Source organism: Bos javanicus, chromosome 7, assembly GCF_032452875.1.
Source record: "Bos javanicus breed banteng chromosome 7, ARS-OSU_banteng_1.0, whole genome shotgun sequence".
Taxonomy (NCBI): Eukaryota; Metazoa; Chordata; class Mammalia; order Artiodactyla; family Bovidae; genus Bos; species Bos javanicus.
In genome coordinates this window covers 61,573,968-61,596,751 of record NC_083874.1, presented here as the reverse complement: position 1 = coordinate 61,596,751, position 22,784 = coordinate 61,573,968, and the positions used below count along the sequence as shown (strand labels likewise).

The 22,784-nt window shown below is 47.5% G+C and overlaps 1 protein-coding gene across 3 annotated transcripts; it reads right to left on the bottom strand.

Moving 5' to 3' along the window:
- Positions 1 to 3,859: 3,859 nt before the first annotated feature.
- On the bottom strand, positions 3,860 to 22,710 carry MYOZ3 (myozenin 3). Of its 3 annotated transcripts, none has more exons than XM_061424051.1 (7): positions 20,974 to 22,710; positions 19,238 to 19,299; positions 11,768 to 11,922; positions 10,586 to 10,639; positions 10,373 to 10,508; positions 9,781 to 9,943; positions 3,860 to 6,580 (listed from the first exon to the last, which is right to left on the bottom strand). In XM_061424051.1, the coding sequence occupies exons 2-7, from the start codon at positions 19,296 to 19,298 to the stop codon at positions 6,412 to 6,414; spliced, it is 738 nt and encodes a 245-aa protein (XP_061280035.1). In that variant the 5' UTR covers position 19,299; positions 20,974 to 22,710; the 3' UTR covers positions 3,860 to 6,411. The 3 variants fall into 3 exon arrangements, with proteins under 3 accessions (XP_061280035.1, XP_061280037.1, XP_061280036.1); XM_061424053.1 differs by lacking the exon at positions 20,974 to 22,710 and adding an exon at positions 20,646 to 20,953 and having other exon boundaries at positions 19,238 to 19,316; XM_061424052.1 differs by lacking the exon at positions 20,974 to 22,710 and adding an exon at positions 20,646 to 20,952.
- Positions 22,711 to 22,784: the final 74 nt, after the last annotated feature.

The following is a 22,784-nucleotide window of genomic DNA, read 5'->3' as shown; positions in this document are numbered from 1 at the left end:
GTCTTTTCTTATATTTAAGTTATTAAGCCATTTTGAGTTTATTTTTGTGCATTGTGTGAGAATGTATTCTAACTTCATTGATTTACATTCAACTGTCCAATTTTCCCAGCACCACTTGTTGAAGAGCCTTTTCTCCATTTTATACCTTGCCGCCTTTGTTGAAGGTCAATTGTTCGTAGGTGTATGGGTTTATTTCTGGGTTCTCTATTCTGTCCTGTTGATCTGTGTGTCTGTTTTTGTACCAATACCACAGTTTCGGTTACTGTAGCTTTGTAGTAGTGTCTGAATTCTGGGAGGGTTATACCTCCTGCTTTGTTCTTTTTCCTCAGGATTTGCCTAGACAATTCTGAGTCTTTTATGTTTCCATATAAATTTTAGGATTATTTGTTCTAGTTCTGTGAAAAATGTCATGGGTAATTTGATATAGATCACATTACTGTAGATTGTTTTGGGTAGTATGGCCAATTCACCAATATTCCTCTAATCCAAGAGCATGGGATGTCTTTCTGTTTATTGAATCTTCTTTAATGTCTTTTATTAACATTTTATTTGTTGTTGTTGTTCAGTCACTAAGTCATATCCCACTTTTGTGACCCCACAGACTGCAGCATGCAAGGCTCCCCTGTCCTTCACTATCTCACAGAATTTGCCCAAATTCATGTCCACTGAGTCAGTGATCCTGTCTAACCATCTCATCCTCTGCAGCCCCCTATTCCTTTTGCCTTCAGTCTTTCTCAGCTTCAGGGTCTTTTCCACTGAGTTGGCTCTTTGCATCATGTGGTCAAAGTATTGGAGCTTTGGCATCAGTCCTTCCAATGAATATTCAGGGTTGATTTCCTTAGGATTGACTGGTTTGATCTCCTTGCAGACCACAGGACTCTCAAGAGTCTTCTTCCAATTCAAAAGCAAGTCCTCAGCATATAACTCGTTGGCCTCCTTGGTCAGATTTATTCCTAAGTATTTTATTTGGCATGATTTTAAAAGGTATTCTTCTTATATTCTCTTTCTGCTCTTTCATTGTTAGTGTAAAGAAATACAACTGATTTCTGTATGTTAATCTTGTATCCTGCCACCTTGCTACAGCCATGTCACTTGAACACATCAGATCTCGTCTGATCTTGGAAGCTAAGCAGGGTAAGACCTGGTTAGTGCTTGGGTGAGAGTAGTGATGATTTAAACAGATTCTGGAGCCAGATTACCTGAGATCAAATCCTCACTTCAGCACTCCCAGCTCGCACGCTACCTAACCTCTGTCTAGTGGTCACAGTGCCTTACCTCCTAACCATTCTCACTGCCTGTAGTATTTTGAGCTCCTCCCCTCTTGGAGAAGGCTCAGAAGGTATAGCCTCATGACAGCTGGATAAAGGCAGTAAAGGCCCATGGGGCAAAGAGTGAATGTTGGAAAGCCAAATCAAAGGTCCATGGGGACCTGAAGTAAATGGAGGTGAAATCAGAGGAGTCTAGGGTGACCCTTCTTCCCTCACCACTAATCCGTCAAGTGTCTGGTTTAGTCAACTGGGTGGAAAGATGCCTTCTCCCGAATAGAGAATGGAGTGGCAATTTCTCAGTCTTTCCTTGTTTTTCATGATCTTGATAGATTTAAAGAGGACTAACTGGTCAGGTATTTTGTAAATGTCTCTCAGTTTGTATTTGTTTAGACTGGGCTTATGAACTTGGGGGAAATATCACAAGGTGGGGGTGCCCTTCTCATCCGTTTACATCAGGAAGTTGAGTTGATGATGTTAACCTTGATCACTTGGTTAAAGTGGTGTCTTTGTAAAGTTACTATTTTTCCTTCCTATGCCCTTTGGAAGCAAGTCAGTAAGTCCAGTCTGTAATGAGTAGGAGGGGAAATAAGTTCCACCTCCTGGAAGGGGTGGTACCCACATGTATTATTTGTAAGTCTTTTGTAGGGAAGGAAGATCTGTCCTTTCCCCTCATGTATTTGTTTATTCAGTCACTTAATTATATCACTGAATTCACGAATATTTACCTTATTCTTTCAGTTATAATCTCCTATGGGTTGTCTTTACTCTCTTGACTGTTTTTTGATGCACAAAAGTTTTAATTTTATGTATTCACTTTTTAAAGTGTTTCATAGGTAGTTGAAAATAATGAGTATTGTCTAATTTGATGAGGCAGAATTCTACACTTCATTTTATTGTTCAAAATTTTTATATCCATATCCATTATTTGTCTGCTAAGCAGTCAACAATTGAAAGAAATGTGTTAAACCTTCAACTGTGATTATGGGTTTAGTGTATTATATAAGGGTATTTATCACAATAATCCTTTTTTTTTTTTTTTTGCCAGAAGTCTCCTTTGTCTGACGTTAATATGGCTAGAGCACATTTCTTTGGGATAATATTTAACTGGCTTATCCTTTTCCATTTATTTTATTTTTGTGTCATATTTTCAGGAGTGCTGCTTTGTGAACAGCATAGAGCTAGAATTACTTTTTATCCAATATGTGAGTTTTTGTCTTTAAACTGGTGAGTCTTATCTATGTGTATTTATTGTGATAACTGATACATTTAAATGTATTTATACCACTTTATGTGCCTTTGCTTTTTTTTTTAACTCTTCTTGCTCTCTATTGAATTGATTTCTCTGCTCATCATTGCTCCTTACATTCTATGCTTTCTCTATGGACCTTGCCCCAGAAATGTTCTTTTATAGTTATCTTAGAGATTAATGAAAACTCTCTTCCTATTTATTTCTCTGAAAGTTAACGTTTTTTTTTTTTTTGCTGTGGCACACAGCTTGCAGGATCTTAGTTTCCCACCAGGGATCGAACCCTCGCCCCATGCAGTGGAAGCACAGAGTCCTAACCACTGAACCACCAGGGAAGTCTCTGCTCTCACTTCTTGAAGATGTTTTTCCATTATTGCTGTCGACCTTTTTTGTCTGGAGCCTCCAAAGTATCTTTGTGACTTTGGGGTTCTGTGAGTGTTCACTGCCATGGTTCCTAAGTGTGGCTTTAGTTTATCCTTCTCATGACGGGGTGAAGATTATGTGAGTTTATGTCTCTGATCAAATCCGGAGAATCCCAAGTCATTCAAAACTCCTTCTGGAACTCTTGTTAGTAATGCTGGACAATCAATCTACCCATTAACTTTTTAATTTATTTTATCATTTATTTATTTTGGCCACACTCCACAGTTGTAGGGTCTTAGTCCCCTGACCAGGGAGGGAACCTGGGCCCTCAGCAGTGACAGCACTGAGTCCTAACACTGGACCGCCAGGGGATTCCCGTGTCCACTAACTTTTTTAAAAGGAGGGATCGTTTTGGTAAAATGTAACTCATGTACCAAAAAAGTGCATAAACAACAGATGCACAACTAAATTAAATGTTTTAAGTGGATATCTGTATAACAATCACATTTATCTGGAAATAGAAACTGTCCAGCTTTCCCCAGAAGGGGCATTATGTCCCTTCACGATCACAAACCTTTCTTTCCTCCAAAGTCCTGATTTCATATTAAACCCCTCCTTGCGTCAGTAAACATGTTTTGCGCGCCTGCCTGCCTTTGCTCAGTTTTGTTGCTGAGACGCCTCCGTGTCGTGTCACCGCAGTGCATTCATGGCCACTGCTGCCATGTCTGCTGCCTGTTGTCCCAGTGTTTGGGTTACTCTCAGCCCCTTTCATTTCCATATCACTGTACGATTTCATTCATGTAAAGAACAAAAGCAGGCAAAAGTACAGAATTCATGGGAAGGGCATACTAGGCTCCCAAATTACATGAAAGGTTAATGGCCTGCTTTTTCAGGATCCAAATTTTACTTGTTGAATAAAGAAGCAAAATACAGAACAACAAATACTGTATGATCCCATTAAAAGAAAGACATGTCTCTGTACTTATGCATCTATATACATGTACGTCTTTATTCAATTAAGTCTAGAATTCTAAGGGGACCAAACAATTAGCAGTGGTTACCTCTGGTGTATGTATGGGAATGAGGCAGAAAGCAGGAAGGAGGGAAGGGCTCCGTTTGTGTATGGGAGGAGCTCTATGGACCGATACCTTCACATTTTACTACTTCATTTATTTATTTACTTTTACAATAAGCATTCCTTTTTTTTTTTTTAACACCTCAGAAAAAACAAGGAATGAGGATTTACTCTGGGGTGCAGCAAGCTTCTCTTTCATACCCGCTGGCTAACATTACCCTCAGAGCACAGCAGAGCCAACCCAAGACAGTCCATATCCTCTCTTCCTTGTTTCAGACACTTTAACGGTTGGCTTTCAGTTCATAGAAACACAGCTTTAAATGGCAGCCCCCACATTCAAGACAGCACATCAATTGCAAGTAAATCTAAATCAGCTGTTGGCCCCTTAAGACTGGGTGGGGCACAGAGAAACTCCTCCGGAGCAAAAGGAAGATGCAGCCATTTTCTTTCTATTTCTGGAAACCAGCTAGATTTCCAGCGTGCACACCTGGGAATCAGCTAGATTTGTGGCCTTCTCCTCTCCCCAGGAGAGGGAGTCAGGGAGGAGGCAGAGGGAGGCAGCGGGGAAAGGAGTAAGTCATGTCCAAAGGGAGCCCTATGGTCATCGGAGGCTCTCCTTCAGTTTTCAGCCTAACTGACCCCCAGTGACATTTCCATGAGCCTACTTCTCAAGGTGCATTCACTGCAGGAACATCGTATCCAGCCAAGAGCAGTAGTTGCCTAAAATCTGACTGCTTATTACCTGTGTGTCCATCACTATGCTCACAAAACCCTATGTAGGGTCTTGTACTCTTGTCCTTATCTTACAAGTGGAGAAACAGAGGCCCACAGGTGAGAAATGACTTGCTCGAGTTCCCACAGCTAGTGGTGGCACTAGAACCCACCCCATCCAGTCTGACCCCCAGCCTGCACTCTTAAGCTCTAAAAGCATGACACCAGGATTAGGTGATTCCAGACTGAACGGGCACTGACTTGGCCACCCAGTGGAGTGATATTCACTGGAATTGGACAGATCCCCACTTTGGCTTTGTCCCCAGACAAGTCACTTCCCCTTCTTAGGTCTGGATAGCCACATCTGTAAGGTGAGACCACACCTTTGTCTCAAGGTTGTACTGAAAATTAGAAATGGGGGATCCAGAACGCCTGCTACCAGCACGAGTACCGAGGCACCCAGTAAAAAGCAACCGCCATCAGCACCACCACCCACACCCGCAGGGAGGCGCTCCCTTCCCGTCTTTCCAAGGAGCCTGCGCAGAGGCCGAACTACGCCTGGTGGGCACTACAACGAGATCTAGCCTGGGGTCTGCTCCAAATGGTGAGTGGAAGCGGGTGGAAGGGAGCCGTCCTTGTAAGCACCCCACTCTGCATCTGCCCTGGAGGGTGCTGAGGGGTGCTCCTTCCTTTGACCCCATGGCTGTCTCCCTAGTCCAGGCCTCGTTCCTTGAAGGGTTCCCGGCATCTGGCCTTGCTCCTCTCCAGTCTGTGCCCCACACAGCAACCAGCGAGACCCCTCACTCCCCAGCTTAATAACTTCCCCATCTCCTTAGTGCAGCCCACCCCACTCCGCCCCGCTGAGGACTCACCGCCTTCTCTGACACTGCCGTCCCCCTTCTTCACACCGGTACCCGTGACAATTCCGCACCCTTGCACTCACCACCCACTTGCCAGAAATGCCTTCATCTCCACAATCTCCCTGTCACACCCCCTCCCTTCAGTCCTCCAAGGCCCTACTCAAATCCCCTGGGACACCTTCCAGAGTCCCCACCCCACTTCCAGGGTTAGAGACCCCCCCACTCTGCTTCACATGGTTCCTCAGTTGTCAGTGTGCTTTAGGGAGCATTAAGGTGATTTACCACTTTACAAATCTGTCTTCGCTACTGTCTTTTCCTCCCTCTTTCTAGGCTAGGGCCTGGGCTTATTCCCCACCTTCTCCCTATGGCTGGCACAGCAACTAACACACAGTTGGTGCTTAGTAAATGTTAGCAGCGTGAATAGATAAAGACCATCTGTGTCTCAGTAAAAGGAAAAACAAATTATCAGAGTGCTTCACAGGTAAATAGGCAGCTAGTGGGCTCCCTGTCACTGGGGGAGACTAAGCTAGAGTACAGGAGCAGGAGAGAGTGGAGGCTGGATGTGAAGTCACTGGAGGCTTCGATTCCTAAAGACACAAACCAGGGACCAGTTTTCTTGGAATCAGCTCGGAGTGTGAGTTACTAATAGAGATCCTCTGCTCAGGGGATTCTGATGCTGCAGGTTTGGGCAGGTCAGAAACCTGTAGGAAAATACCCCCAGGTGATTTTGAAGCATGCCACATTGGGAACTGCTGAACTTTGTGACTTTGAGGCCATTTGCAGTAAGGTTTTGTGTGCGATGGCCCTTTGTAAACTGAAGTGCTGGCCACAAATCTTGGCTCCAAGTGTTATTCGAACTCTGAGATGAGGGAAGTGAAGGTGCTGGAGCTACAGCTCCTCAGACTCTGGGAGGTTGCGGACCCAGCCCTGGGCCACTCTGTTGAAGCTGGGCCTGAGGCGAAGGAGTTCCAAGCCACTGGTGAGCTCCGGAACGAAGGGAGTGCCTGCCCTCGGAAGGGTTTCTCCCACCAGGGGTCCTCCAAAGGGCATTGGGGTCCTGGGGAGAGAAGAGCGGCAGGAGAGGCTGAGTGGGAGCGGGGTGGCAGAACAGACATGGGGGTCACCGCGTGTGGCCCCCTCCCCGCCTCTCTGGGCCTCCGTTTCTCTGTTACTCAGCAAAAGATTTTATACTATCTTTAACAGGTTTCTCCAGCTTTGCCCAGTCCCAAATCTGCCTCTAGTCAGGATGGCTCGTTGTTTGTAAATATTAATAAGAATGATGTTTTCAGAGTAAAAATTGGCCTGTCCTAGCAAAACTATCAGCTCCCCTTAAATAAAGTCCAGAAGGGGGAAGAATTGGAATCTGGTTTTTCCTTCCTCTTGACATCTCCCCTTACAAAAATATATCACAAACTGGAGAGAGAAAGGAGAGTTAGAAAGAACATTCAGAATCAGAGAATGCAGATTACAACAAAGACATGCCATTTCTCACCCACAATACTGACAAGAATAAGTGATTTGGTAACGGGCCAAAATTAGTGAATGGTGGAGAGATTCTCACTCATATACTGCTGGCTGGAGGGTGAACTGGTGCAGCTACCTTGCAGGGCAATTTGGCAGGATCCTTTAAACCTGAGAATGTGCAAATTCTGTCAACCAGCAACTCTACCTGTAAGCATATGGCTTAGGAAGTGCATGCACATATGCACAAGGAAGCAGATATGAGCAGTGATTAGTGACAAACCAGAGACAAGCCATATGCCCACTGGCAGAACAATGGATAAGATCAATATATTCATGGCAGAGTACTATGTAACAGCTTAAAAGGAATGAACAGAGCTATAGATACTAAGAGATTTCAAAAGCATAATGTTGAGTGAAAAAAGCAAGTTATAGGATGAGATTCAAAATATCAAAAGACACACATACACATGCAAACCAAACAACGCTACATCCCCATAGGTATGTAGCTGCTTGTAGATGCTCTGAGAACACACACCGACCTGACAACAGTGCTACTTTTGGGAAGAGACCCGGGATTGGAGGATGGGGAACAAAGGGCCCTACTTTCATTTGTAGTTGCCTAGGGTTGTACGTGAGAAGGCGATGGCACCCCACTCCAGTACTTTTGCCTGGAAAATCCCATGGACGGAGGAGCCTGGTGGGCTGCAGTCCATGGGGCTGCTAAGAGTCGCACACGACCGAGTGACTTCACTTTCACGTTTCACTTTCATGCATTGGAGAAGGAAATGGCAACCCACTCCAGTGTTCTTGATGGGAGAATCCCAGGGTCGGCGGAGCCTGGTGGGCTGCCGTCTATGGGATCGCACAGAATGAGTCGGACACGAATGAAGCGACTTAGCAGCAGCAGCAGCAGGGTTGTGTGTGTGTGTTTTTTTTTAAGATAATATAAATACATGATTTTCAAACTATTTTTTACTTTTAAGAGAACAAAGAGCATTGCTCATGTAGTGTTTTCCCTGCAGCTTGGGACCATTCCTGAGCCAGGAGCCAGGTTCCAGCCAGGACAGTGTTTCTGCCTGGACCACCCCAGCGGTGGTGGCAACAGCCGGGCCCCACAGGAGCAGGCCAGGCCGCTTCCAAGCTGCGCAGAGCTCACGGTCGGGCCGTGGATGCTGAGCACAGCTTGACTGCCAACACTGCTGTCCCTTCCCTCTCTACCTCAGTTGCCTCTTCTGCGCCAGGAAGGGTCTGGCCTTGAGGCTCCTTAAGAACCCCCCTTCTTTTGGTGGGAACATGCCTCAGCCCGTCATAGCGTGAGATCGGTGGGGCCACAGCCTGCTCTGGCCAGCCTGGAAGCTGCCTGCTAGCACTGATGTCTGCTGAGGGTTTTAAATAGCTAGACAGGCAGGGCTGGAGGGCCCCAGGAGAAGCAGCAGCCCAGTCCTTCCTGGCAGGAAATCCCCAATCCTCTGCCAATGGCTTGTGATTCACACGATGCCTGTTGGACCCTGTTCTTCCCATCATGGTCCTCCCATGCTCTCAGCTGTTTGAGGGCAGTCACATCCCTCCAGAGCACTCTCTTCTCAAGGCCCATCACCCCGGCTCCTTCAACCCTTCCTTAGGGGACCTGGTCTCAAGGCCAAGCCAGGCAGATAGTCTCCACATGTGGTCTGAGCAGGTGCCAGAAGAGCTGGGCTGTGGCCTCCTCTCTGTGGACCCTCCACTTTCTCACTTAATGCAGCCCAAGCCAGCAGAGAATTTCTCATAAATAGCAGCAGAGTAAGGAAGCCAATTGCATTTGAAATGCATCCCCCAGCCCCACGCCTTCCTCCAGCGCCAGGCTCCCATCCTGCCTGCTGGAATTTGTTTTCAGGCCCCTAGAGTGGAACATTAAATTTATCCCTTTCAAATTCTCCCCTGAAAATAATAATAACCTGTAAATAGTAATAATAGAAGCTACTATTTTTTGAGAGATTCTCACTTTCCAGAAACTTTACCCATGGCCTCTCATGCAACCCTCACAACCATTTTATGAAGTAGGTATTAATACTATAAGAGTCTCCTTTTACAGGTGGGAATTGGAGACCCAGAGAGGTTAAGCCATTCGCCCAAGGTCACACAGCCAGGGGTAGAGATTGCATTAAGCCCTTGATGAAGCCCCACGCTCTAAACACTATGAGCCACTTACTATTGTTCTCACCTCTGGTGTCCAACATTTCACTGCCACTTCCCACAGTGGCACAACCTCAAGGTCACTTTCTAGGCCTCTTCCAGACCACTGATGAAAGGGAAAGGCTGAAGTGGCCTAGGACTGGTGAGATCTGGGGCCCCCACCCAGGGAAGGACTCTCACTTCCACATCCATTGAGGAGGCGGCACACAGCAGTGATGAAGAACAAGAAACTGGGCTCTGGAGTCCGACAAACCCGATGTGGATCCCAGCCCTGCCATTGCTTTCTTGCCGTGTGACTTTGGGCAGATTGTTGATAATCCTCTTCTCCAGCAGAATGGGAAAAGTTGTAGCACCTGCCCCACCCTGTTGTGAAGCAGGATCCAACAAGATGTGTGCCACATACACCCATTCATTCCCTGTGCATTTACTGAGCACCTACTAAGTGCTAAGGCACAAGAGTTATATTGTGTTTTAGCAGAACTCAATAAATGTATACAAGGCGTTGGGGTAGAGCCTGGCATGTAGAAAGTGCTCAGGAAATGCAGCTGCTGCTGTGGTTGTGACTGGCTCCAGTGCATCCTCCTCCCAGGTCTCTCCCTGAGCAGCCCCTCCTTGTCTTACTTGTTGAAATTTCGATACTCCGCCAGACTGGGGGTGTGACTTCCGCCCTCACCCAGGTAGTCCCGGTAGCTGATGAACTCCTGCCACGGGCAGCGGTAGCCCTTGGGGATGGCTGTGTGGTTGAACTTCTCGGGTGGGATGCCCTTCAGTGGCTCAGCATAACCTAGGGGTGGAGTATGGCATGTGGGAGGCAGGCGAGTGGGCTGCCTGGGTTCCCTTCTCCTTTGGCCCCCACACCCCACCTGGGGATGGGAAGGAAGGACCTAGGAAAGGGAAGTCAAGGGAGGGAGTGGAATGTGATGCCAAACTCGATGCAGCAAAGAGGACCCTTTCCCATCCCTGGAAATGGGGAGGATGGAGCAGGGGAAGTGCAAGTTGGGGCAGAGACTCTAGTCTTGGCTCATCTCTGGCACACTCTGTGGCCTGACACAGCTGCGCCTCTCTGGGCTTGTGCTGTATCTGCAGAGAGGGGTGTGTGTGTGTGTAAGGAGATGGACTAGATACTCTCTGGGTGCTATTCCTGCCCCATCAGGGAACACACCCATGTTCTGATCCTCCAGTCCTGGTCCTGGGACGTGGGGAGGCCACTTACCTGGTGCCAGGGCGCTGGGGTTGTAGGTGCTCACCAGCCGGGAGGCCATGGACTCAGCATCCCCAGGGCCCCCATGAGAGGCTGGATAGATGTGGAGCTCAGAGCGGTAGTTCTGCCCCTCATGGCTGTTGGCAACCTGGGCACAGGAGTAAAAGCTCAGAAACCCCTTCCCCCGGGCTTTCCCTCCTTGGGGGAATCTCTGTCCACACTCACCATCCCAGGTTCTGCTGTTCCTGTCACCTTCTCCTTTGCACTTCCTGCCACGACCTGTGGGGTTGGGAGGTGGGCGGCAAGTAAACCACAGGTAGGCTCACCAGGGTTCTGCCTCCCCTGAAAAAGGCAGGGGGTGGGGAGGGGCATAATCCTAGAGCCCACCTCCCAGGGATGTTGGGGTAATGAGTTCCTAATGTAGAGCTCTAGACCCTGGAACAGAGACGTGCTCTTATATATGTTAGCGGCTATTGTATTGCCCCTGGACTTCTGTTAACCTCCCTGAGCCTCAGTTTCCTTCTCTGTATAGAGTGGGCATGATGATGATACTATCACTCTCTGATCATTAAACGAGACGACACGTGCACACGGCTTAGCTAGCACTGTCGTAAGCACATAGCAAAGGTAGATGTTTTGTCAGTTTTGTTATTCTGCCACATGGTGCCCCCTCCTGTTTTATCCAGAAATTGAGTGGAGCAGGATGGCAGGCCCCGAGTTCATCAGAAGTACTTGAGACCGCCTGCCGTCTCTCTGAAGTCTAAGGGCAGGTCATTCTTGTTTCCCTTCTTTGCTGTTGTTTAGTCACTAAGTCATGTCTTAACTCTCTTGCGAGCCATGGACTGTAGCCCACCAGGTTCCTCTGTCCATGCGATTTCCCAGGCAAGAATACTGGAGTGGGTTGCCATTTCCCTCTCCAAGGGATCTTCCTGATCCAGAGATCGAACTGTTACCTACATGGGCAGGTGGGCTCTTTACCACTGAGCCACCAGGGAAGCCCCATTCTTTAGATGACTTTACCTTCTTCCAGTGGGAAGAAGAGAGAGGTGTTCTGTATTTTCCATCTTAAATCAAGCTCAAGTCTAATCTAAATCCTGCTTGCTGCACATTCAGCCCAGAACACCTGACTGTCCTTCGGCACTTTTCACAGGAGCCAGGGTCCCTTCACTCCATGGCTCACCCTGTCCAACCCACTTTATGTTTCGTGTCTGGGGAGACATGCCTGAAGAGCTAACTCTTCTAAGATCACAGAACAGGGCAGGCGTCAGTCTGATGGCGATGCCACAGTCATCCCCTAGTTGGACTTGAGCGGCCCCTGTAGAGGCCAGATGTTCTCACTTGGCTCGTCGTTTGGCTCTAGGCTAATGACTGGCCCTCAGTTTCCCTGTGAGTGCAGTGGGAGCTTACAGCACGAGGGCTGGCTGCAAACTCAAAGGTGAATTTCTGCACGCGGCGCTGTCTCTTCTGGAAGAGGAGTGACCCTCTGTTGTTACGAAGCGATAGCTCCTCCATCATCAAGTCCTGGGGCACGCTCAGTTTCTTGCCCAGGTCCAGCAAAGGAACTGCAGGAGAGGACAGAGAGAGCTCTTACCACCAAACCTTCAGGATACTCCGGCTGCTGACTCTAAGGGGACCTCTTCACAGCACTGTCCGTTATGTACAAGTATGTCAGTTTCTCCCTATGCTTGCTGACACTGGGTGTCATTCTGTGGATTCTTTGCCCAGCCAATGGGCTGAGATGACTCCTCTGAGTGTGATTTGCCTGTGTTTGATGAAAGTGAAAGTGGAGATTGAAAAAGTTGGCTTAAAGCTCAACATTCAGAAAACTAAGATCATGGCATCTGGTCCCATCACTTCATGGGAAATAGATGGGGAAACAGTGGAAACAGTGTCAGACTTTATTTTTGGGGGCTCCAAAATCACTGCAGATGGTGACTGCAGCCATGAAATTAAAAGATGCTTACTCCTTGGAAGGAAAGTTATGACCAACCTAGATAGCATGTTCAAAAGCAGAGACGTTACTTTGCCAACAAAGGTCCATCTAGTCAAGGCTATGGTTTTTCCTGTGGTCATGTATGGATGTGAGAGTTGGACTGTGAAGAAGGCTGAGTGCCAAAAAATTGATGCTTTTGAACTGTGGTGTTGGAGAAGACTCTTGAGAGTCCCTTGGACTGCAAGGAGATCCAACCAGTCCATTCTGAAGGAGATCAGCCCTGGGATTTCTTTGGAAGGAATGATGCTAAAGCTGAAACTCCAGTACTTTGGCCACCTCATGCGAAGAGTTGACTCATTGGAAAAGAGTCTGATGCTGGGAGGGATTGGGGGCAGGAGGAGAAGGGGACAACAGAGGATGAGATGGCTGGATGGCATCACTGACTCGATGGACGTGAGTCTGAGTGAACTCCGGGAGTTGGTGATGGACAGAGAGGCCTGGCGTGCTGCGATTTGTGAGGTCGCAAAGAGTCATGACTGAGTGACTGAACTGAACTGATGCTGAAATCAAGCATCATTTCAGATATTCTTTTGCCAGGTGTATTTAGTCCCTGAATCTCCTGTGCAGCTGTGTGCCCATAATGGTGGAAGTGATGAGAAATTATCAGATTCTAGATATCTTCTGAAGGAAGGCCCTTGGGGTGGGATGTGAGAGAGAGACAGAGGAGTGGAGGTGATGGCAAGGTTTCTGGCCTGAGCTGCTGGGAGGATGCAGCAGCCGCTCTCAAGCATTCAGGTCTAGACATGTCTTCTTTTCATTTTAAAATAGCCTTTTATCATGATGTGCTGTGTGTGCATGCTAAGTTGCTCAGTAGTGTCCAACTCTTTGCGACTATATGGACTGTAACCTGCTAGGCTCCTCTCTCCATTGGATTCTCCAGGCAAGAATACTAGAGTAGGTTGCCATGCCTTCCTCCAGGGGACCTTCCCAGCCCAGGGATCGAATTTGCATCTCTTACATCTCCTGCACTGGCAGGTGGATTCTTTACCATTAGCGCCACCAAAACAGCATATGTGTACATTGAAGAGAGTTAGAAAATATAGACATAAGAGAAAAAGGAAAGAAGAACACCATTTTCTACCATCCAGAGATTACCACCCCTAACCCGTTAGTGTGTATGCCTTTCCTGTCTTCGTGAAGTGAAGTGAGGGTCACTCGGTCGTGTCCGACTCTTTGCGACCCCATGGACTATACAGTCCAGAGTATAGTCCTAGCAGGACTGTAGCCTGCTAGGTTCCTCTGTCCTTGGGATTCTCCAGGCCAGAATACTGGAGTGGGGAGCCTTTCCCTTCTCCAGGGAATCTTCCCAACCCAGGGATTGAACCCAGGTCTCCCACATTGCGGGCAGATTCTTTACCAACTGAACCACAAGGGAAGCCCCCCATCTTCTTAATTGACCATATATTCATGTTATTTTTTAACCAAAATGAAATCATAACATAGCTTCTTTGTAACTTGCTTTTATTCAAAGCTCTCTTCCTTTTCAAGTGAATGAATTTTTGTTTTATATCAATGTAATGCCTAACCCATATTCAAACTCCTCTAATGGTCTCCAAAACTGAGAATAAGGTGTGAAGAGTCTTGTAGGCATCCCATTGGAGATGATGAGGAGGGAGCTGGATTTATGAGTATAATGTTTGTGGGAGAAAACTGACTTGGATGTAAAAACTGGGACATTGGGAGTATACAAATGGTATTTGCTATCGTCGTTTTTCAGTGAAGAGTCTTCTGTTGATTTCTTTCCTCATGGTTAGGACCAGTCATTACAGCCATGTAGGAGGATTTCGGGGCTGATGACTGTCAGTAATCTGGGGGCCTATGCATATCCTTTGTGCTTCCCCACCAGCAAAATGCACATTTCATGCTGGCCCAACAAAGGGGGACTTTGGGAATAGAGGAGTGTTGGAGATGATGAGGACGCTGGTAGGAGCGGGATGCGTATGGACACCGTAGGCAGTGTCATCTCTAAAATCAGATCCACGTGGGTTCATGTTCCAGCTCTCTAAATGACATTCTGAGCCTGGAGGCTGGCTGAGATCACCAAGGTTATGAGGATGCATAAGAGCTCTACAGACTGAGCCCCGGGGCCTCCAACATCTACAGACTGAGCCTCAGAGCCTCCAACATTTAGATCAAGGAGATGAAAACAGCCTGAGCCTGGGGAGAAGCAGGAGGAAATCTAAAGACTGTGGTGTCCTAGGACCAAAGGCTGAAAGTGTTTCAGGGACAATGAACTGATCAACAGAGTCAAATGTTGCTGACGTGTCGAGTCAGAGGAGGGCTGAAAATTGACCATTATATTTAGTAACACGGGGTTATTATTGGTAATCTCCACAAAAGCAGTCCCTGTGGTGTACTTGGGTGTGAAAGCCTTATTGGAAAAGGTTCAAGAGAAAAGGGACTGAGGAACAGTTTAACCATACCGTGAGGAAGCAATGAGCCAAATCTAGGATGTGGGACTTGGACAGAGCATCTGGCCCAGTTTCTTCAAAGGAGTGAATGACATGGGAAAAAAAGGAGGGGGTGACGGTGATTTAGATTAAGGGAGATTTAAGAGACATAGCTACCAAATAAAAACAAGGGCCCTTGAAGGTGCTGTGCTAAGTGAAATAAGTCAGATAAGGACAACCATATGATTTCACTCACATGCAGAATATAAAAACAAACATAAACAAAAGCCAACATGAATGATCAAACCAAACATCAACAAACATGCAGATACAGAGAACAGAGTAGTGGTTGCTAGAAGGGAATGGGGCCAAGAGGGAGGACGAGATGAGTAAAGGGGTCAACTGTGGTGAAAGGTAGAAACCATACTTTTGGTGGTGAGCATGCTATAGTGTATGGGCTTCCCTGGTGGCTTAGATGGTAAAGAATCTACCTGTAATAAAGGAGACCAGAGTGATTCGTGGGTTGGGGCGATCCCTTGGAGATGGGAATGGCTATCAACTTCAGTATTCTTGCCTGGAGAATTCTGTGGACAGAGGAGCCTGGTGGGCTACAGCCCACAGGGTCTCAAATAGTTGGACAGGACTAACACTTTCACTTTTCATGCTCTAGTGTGTACAGAAGTAGAAATATAATGTTGTACACATGAAACTAGATAATGTTAGAATCCAAAGTGGCTCTTATTTAGATATCCGTGAACAAACAAGAAAATTGGAGAAAGTTGACTACAGGACTGGTTATTAGATAGTATTAAATCAGTATTGCTCATTTTGGTCAGTGTGTTAATACCTTTACATGTAAGGAAATGTGCTTTTTATTACTTTTGATGCATAGTGAAGTGTTTGGGTTGGGGGGGTGGAATGACATGTTTCTTGGGATTTGTTCTGGACTCCAAGAATAAAAGGGGGACCTCGGGGGTCTGAACTCTCTACTTTGGTGTGTGTGTGTGTATAAGTTGGTTAAATAAAATGTTGAAAAGAGAGAGAGGAGGGAAGTAAAGATAGCAGCTTTGAGGAGCTGTGCTCTGAAGGACCACGGCTGGATGCAGCTATGGAAACAAGAGGGATTTGTTTGCTTGCTTGTTTTTAAAGAGGAGAATTACTGAAGGAATGTCCTAGAGCGGGGGAGAGAGCAGGGAGGGTGTCTGGCGCCCAGCTAGAAGCGTTGGCTTCGGACAGGTGCACGGAGAGTTCACCTCTCACGCTAGGAAAACCGAGACAGGGACACAGAGGCAAACAAGCGGACAGATGTGGAGGCGGGAGCCTGCAGAAGTCTCCTTTGGCTCCTTTTCTAGTGAAATAAGAAGCAAGGTCACCAGCTGAGAATGGAAGTCGGGGAGGAGGTACTTTAGGTTTGAGAAGAGTGGTTGCTGAAATTGTCCCAGAGAACAGTAGAGAGAGTGACTGGGGGAGGAAGACGGATGTGGTCAGCAGTCAGCTCTGAGGGCCGTGCAAGTGTGGCGCTTCATCCCACTCAGCGGAATCCTAAATGGCCTTTGAAAAAGGAGGCTGATGGTTTTTTCATTCTTTCAGCAAATGTAGAGAAAGAAACTTCTACACATTAGAATCAGAAAGAAATCCACTATAGATTAAGAGGGGGGAAAAAAGCAAATTTCTGAAGAATTTGTATTCTAAGATCCCACTCATATGTTTAAAAAAATAAGTATATGCTTATGCATGTATTGAATCTGCAAGGAGACATGCCAAATATCAGCAGTGACTATTTATGGGATATACAAAGGAGGAGGGCTGGAAATTGTTTGCACTGTTTTTGTTTTCTTTCAAATGAGACAATGCACTCTGTCTTAAACAGATGAAAGACCTAAATATGTAATACCTAAATACATACCTAAAATATGTAATAAAAGTCCCCTGACATATATTCTCAACTGCTGTTCAGATGAACTGAACTCAATATTTAAAGACAGAAAAAAAAAAAAAAGCTATAGATGAAACCTATTTTGACTAAGCAATTCTAATTCTAGGCATTCATCCCTGGGGAGAAAAGTTGAATAAATACACCCAAGGATATACGTACGAGGATGTTTGCTGCAGTGAGGTGTCAGATTATGAAAACAGGGAATCAGTCTTACAGGGGATGCTGCCTGGACACCCTTTATCAGTGACTAACAGCTCACAACGGCCACCTCTGCAGAGAACTGCCCCGGTGAGTAGAGGCTGCAACAGCCCCCCTGCTAAAGCTGAGATGACTTCTTTCTTTTTTTTTTTTAGCTGAGATGATTTCTATAGGGCAATTAATTTATGCTCTGGAACCCACTTCCTTCCTTAGCAATTTCCTCTGCCCAGTCCTGCTTTTGTCACTTCCCTTCTCCTAGGAGTGCAATCTCAACAAGTCACTTGTTCAGGAATCCTCAGGCTCTACCCCTAACCTTAGTCAAGCCTTCATGGCCTCCTTGTCAGGGGAGGGTGTATAAATATATATAATATCTTATATGCTGGGGGAGGGGAGGGGTGAGATAAATTATACTAAGATGGGAAGAAGTCTGTGGTATGCTGCTAAGTGAAAAAAATTTAAGATGTAGTATGTAGCTGAGTGAAAAAAATTTAAGATGTGGTGTGCTGCAAAGTGAAAAAAAATTTAAGATGACGAACACAGTGTATAGTATTCAGCCCCCGTGTATATGTGCTTATATAAATGTTTATATATGAACAGAAGAAGGATTTACACAAATCTGTTAACAATGGTTATCTCCAGATGGTTTCATTATGAGGAACTTTCGCTTTCAAAGTCATTCATATCTGTTTTGTCTGAATATTTTATAAAATGAATGTTTTATTTATGTAACCATGTGGTAAAGGAGCAGTTTTGGAGACAAAGAGATCTGGGGTCAAATCTGTTCTGCATCTACAGAGGATGTGATTTCCTGGCTTTCCTGAGTCTCTGTTTTCTCATCTAAAAAATGGGCATAATCGTATCTAATTTACAGAGTTGTTGTGAGGGTTATATACATAACAAAAAGTTCAAATGCTCTTAGCACCATATCTGAGACACAGTAAGTGCACAAGAACAGTGTTTTATTATTATTTTACAATGGCTGTCTTTTGGTGATGAGCTCATGCGATTTTTCTCCCTTTCTACTTTTCTTTAGTTTCAAAATTGTCCTTAATTAATACTCTAGCAATAATCAACAACAACAACAACAACAAAAAACTTATTTCCAGTCTGGCATAAATGATGTGCATCAACACTGGGGGTCTGTAACTAATTAGACAAGAAAAGAAAATGCTTTGCCTGGTTCTTCTATTTAGAGCCTCGATATCTCACAAAGCTTACATATTTCAGCATGAAAATCATGGAATGAAAAAAAAATGAAACCATCAAAAGGAGGCAAGAACACACAAAATGGATTAAAAGTATGCCTCACAGATAAAGCTGTACACATGATGAAACAGTTCTTAGAACACCTCACCTAAGGAGGCAAAACTGCAGCAAAGTCCTTAGGCAGGGATTTATCAGAGCTTGGTTCACTGCTCTCCTGCATGGGAACCATCCGGGTACTTGTCTAAGTGGCTAATGCTTGGCCTCCTCCCTAGGTCCCCTGGATCAGAACTCCTGGGTAGGGATATTGGGATGAGCCTCCTGACAGCCTTACCCACTTCCGTGCCCCTCTGCTTTGCCGCCAGGTTTCTCTATAGTCCTTCTTTTAGATAAATAACCTGCTTCTATCTGTACCTCCCATACCCAGCCCCAGGTCGGTGGGCACTGAGCTGGGCAACCTGGATTCTGATTGGCCCCCTGACTCCCTCAGTAACTGTGCGCTCCCTCAGTAATCTGTACTTTTAAGCAACAGCGCCATGTCACTATGATTCACAGAAAAGTGTGAGACTTCTGACTTAGCTGAATTTCTTTTTAAAATACATAAAATGCTCTGAAGTAGGCCAAATAAAGACTCCAAAATTTTGCCAAGACTTCTGGAAGAGGTCTTATAAAATTAATAAATATGTATTTTAGATGATTTATCCACTGGATGAATCAGCTTTTACGTGAAATGGTTTGTCTCAGATTGGGCAGCCTGCTCTTGCCCCGCTGCCCCACTCTCCCCTGACCCCTTGTCTCGTGCTGCGGCTGCTCAGTGAGACCCCCAGTTAAAGCACAGGCAATTATGTGGGAAGCTTGGCCCATTGGTAGGGTTCGATCTGGGACCCTCAAAGCTCAATCTGGGGCTGAGGGAATGACTCAGGTGGGGCCAGGGCCTAGTCTATGGCACTCAACCTCAGCTCTCGTGTGCCCCGAAATCAGGGCCAGGCCCCTCCCAATGCTTCGGGAAACTTCCCAGCCCAGGCGGCAGATTCCACAGGCTGGCTTGGAACTCACACCTGTTTGCCCAGGCCTGGGGCCAGCAGGCTGAGTGGCTATAGCCTGGGACCAAGAAAGGATGGGATCTGAGGGATGCCCAGCGGCTGGGGCAGCCTTACCTGGTTCAGTGAGGTCCCCCGTGGTAGTCATCACTGGCCCCTTCTGCTCCTTGGGGATCATCCTGTGGAGGAGACACCCCTACAGATGGGTCCAGCTGCCTCCGTTCCTCCTAGTCCTTGATCCACCCAGCCTCAGCCCCACATAGCCATATCTCACTCCAGTCTCAAGCAAGGGCTGTCCAAGTGGGAAAGAGGAGGCTGAGGTCCATGCAGGGCAAGAGAGATGCTCAAGGTCATGCAGATCTGCTTCCAGGTTGCTAAGGAAGCACAAGGCTCATCGAGAGTAGTTTCTGGGACATTAGAAGGGGAGGTGGGGGTGTCTGACTGTTGTTGTCCACTGACTCGGGTGAGCTCTACTCAGAGGCTTAAAGAGGTTGAAGGTTGAAGTCTGGGGGAGAGGAGCATGGCCGGTTAGGCTGGGGCTGCACTGGGGTCTTCAAGGTGTGCCCCTCATGTCCCCAGTATTCAGCTCTGAAGCTTGAGGGCACAGGCTGGTGCAAGGAAGCTGAAAGAGCCATCAGCCCCTTCGTAGCCCCCATCCTTCGGCTCCCTTCCATGGTGCTCTGCTTCTCTCCCTCCTCCACCAGTCCCCCATTTGCATCTATGGTGTGTCCCAGGAATCTTGGAGGTGATTTAAAATAAAATGAGGCCCAAAGCCCCAGAGAAGCCCTGTAGGCCCCAAGTCTAGAGTCCCTATCTTGCCCTCAGGAGAGAAGGCAGAGCCCTTGAGCCTCCTGACAGCCTTACCCACTTCTATGCCCCTCTGCTTTGCTGCCAGGTTTTTCTATATTCTTTCTTTTAGAAAAACAATCTGCCTCCATCCATTATCTCCCCTCCCGTACCCATACCTGGCCCCAGGTCATTGGGTGCTGAGCTTGGCAACCTGGATTCTAATCAGTCTCTCTGACTCCCTTGGTAAGTGTGAGCAAGCAGCTCTCCAGCTCCGTGTCTCTCTGTGCCACCTAAAGCTGCATGCAAACATGAGCACACGTGCATGCATTTGGGGTGAGGCCCATGAGCTTGTGAAGCATGCTCCACTGTGACCACTTAGGATTCCACAGTTCCAAATCTGTTTCTTGACAAATACTCTCCTTACAGAAATTTACAGACATTGGGAAGGACCCCTCATTTGACAGACAGGGACCCTGTTCCCTCTGTTGCTGAAAGATCTTGAAGTCTGAGCAGAGTCATAACCTACCCTCCAGCTGGAATCCTAGCCACCCCTCCCCGTTTAACTGAGAGGTTAGGATCCCTCCCTTCCCAATTTAGGATCCAGGCTTCCACAAGGCCCCACACTCCCGGCCCTTCTGCAGGGTCCTTGCTGTGCTGTGGGGGGAAGGGGCTCTGGAATTACTCTTCTCCACCACCCGCTCCCCACAGCCCTCAAGCTCCCCTTGGATCCTGGTACCTGAGAGACGGAAGCACAGTGGGCAGGAGGGGGTGTCAGACCCTCAGATTAACACCTCTTTCGGGAAGCTGAGAGTCGATGGTCAGTGTCTGTGCAGGGGGTCGGCGAGCTGGGTGTGCCTTGCAGCCAGCTCCGGCCTCAGCTGACGAGAGTCGCCCCTGCCTTGTGGTTGCTCACAGCCTTATTTCGGGCTGCAATAGGATCCAGGGACAGATGCTAAAAGCACCAGGCCCCAGAGAAGACAGGTGCCCCGGCAGCAAGCCCTCACACACAGAAGGCCTTGCATGCACACGTACAGCACACATACACATGCACACACCAAAGTCACCTGGAAATGCCGAGAGTGAGTCACCGGTCTCCTGAGCTTGCTAACGATATCCTTAGTGCCTAGAGTGGGGCCTGGTAGGAACTTGGTGGATATTTGTTGAATGAGTGATGGAATGGGTGGGTAGGTGATTGAATGAATTATCCCCCAATGTCTTTGCTTGACTTGTTCTTTCCTTTCCTTCTTTCCTGCCTTCCTTTCTTCCTTCTGCTGCCTTCTTCCCTTCTTCTCTCTCTCCCTCTACCTTCTCACATTCTCTGAGCTTCTCTCTATGGACTGAAAATAAATAAGGCAGGGCTCTGTCCTCAAGGAGCTCAGCCAGGCCCGTGTCAGCCCCGTAAACAGCTTCTGCAGCGCATCATGGGAAATGCTCTGGGAGGGCCCCAGGGGAGGGTGCCACTCGCTCAGCCTGGGGGTGGGGAAGGCCTCCCAGAGAAGGAGACATTTGAGCTGGGCCTCGAGGCATGAGTGGGAGTTCACGGGGCAGAGAGGGGCATGGGTAATTGCAGGCCGAGGCTGCGTCATGTATAAGGATATTAGGGGCCAGCTAGGACTGGGGGCTGGGGTGGTGCTGAGAGATGAGGCCAGACAGGTGGGCAGGGGCTAGATCACAGCAGGCTTTTCAAAAGCAAAGTTTTATAAAGGGCTGTTGGAGTTTAAAGCAGTGGAATGGAGCAGTCAGATGGCATTTTCCAAAGATATCTCTGGCTGCCCTGTGGAAAGTGGGTTGGCGGGAGCGAGACTGGAGGCAGGAGGATTTCACTGTGGTCAAGCGAGAGCCAGTGGGTAGCTGGACCAGGGCGGTAACAGAGGGCATGGAGAGGAGGAGAGGGGCTTGAGGGGTTCGGGGAATTATCAGGTCGTGGTGATAGACTGGCTGCAGGACATGAGGAAAGAGCCACTTTCACTTCTGGCTTGAGTCGTTCGAGGAAAACAACGGTGGTTGGGGGGCAGATACTTAGTTAAGTTTGGAATGAAATTGGTTTGAGGTGTCTGGGCACCAGAATCACCAGTAGGCATGGGGACACTGCTCAGGAGAGGTTTCTGCTGAAGATAAAGATTGTGTCAGAGGTGCATTAACTGCTGCCAGGGAAAGGTGGGACGGGCAGGGATGTGCTGGGTCCAGGGAAGTGATCTCCTGTACCTGTGTGCCAGATAGATTGTCCAAGGGCATCTCTCTTAAGAAGCCTGGACTCTGCTTTGGATCACCTGAACTCAGCTTCCTGATCCTCAGAGTCCTTTGCTCTGTCTCTGCTAGAGGAAGGTGAGGGATGTTCCTAGGGCAGGCTTGGCTTCACCTGTGAGTAGAGCCATGATGCCCTTCTCTGCAAAGGACGCCCCCATCAGAAGAGGAGCACTGCTAATGGTGTGGGTCCTGAGCTCTCTAGGGTTGCCTGGACTCTGATGTTACCTCTTGTAGGAGCTCCTCCACCTGCCTGAAGCCCGTCATCAGGAAGCAGCCCTAGAGTGCTGGGCCCTGATGCAGCCTGGCCCTGACCACTGCAGTGACAGTGTCTTGTGGTCAGGGCCCAGGCAATACCACCTTGAGACATCCCCTCAACTGACTCATTCATTATACAGATAGGGATGTTGGGACCTGGAGAAGGAGTGGGTTTACCCAGGGTCACCCAGCTAGTAGGTGATAAGATGAGAACTTCAACCCAGGGACTTCGTCTGTGGCCCAGAGTGTTATCTTTGTCCCCCATCTCTCCTCAGGGTTGCTACTTTCCAAGCACCCATCCCTTGTGTATCAAACATTCTCATCCACCCCACAGCCCATGGACTGTTCCATGGTTGGGGAAAGAGAAGAGCTT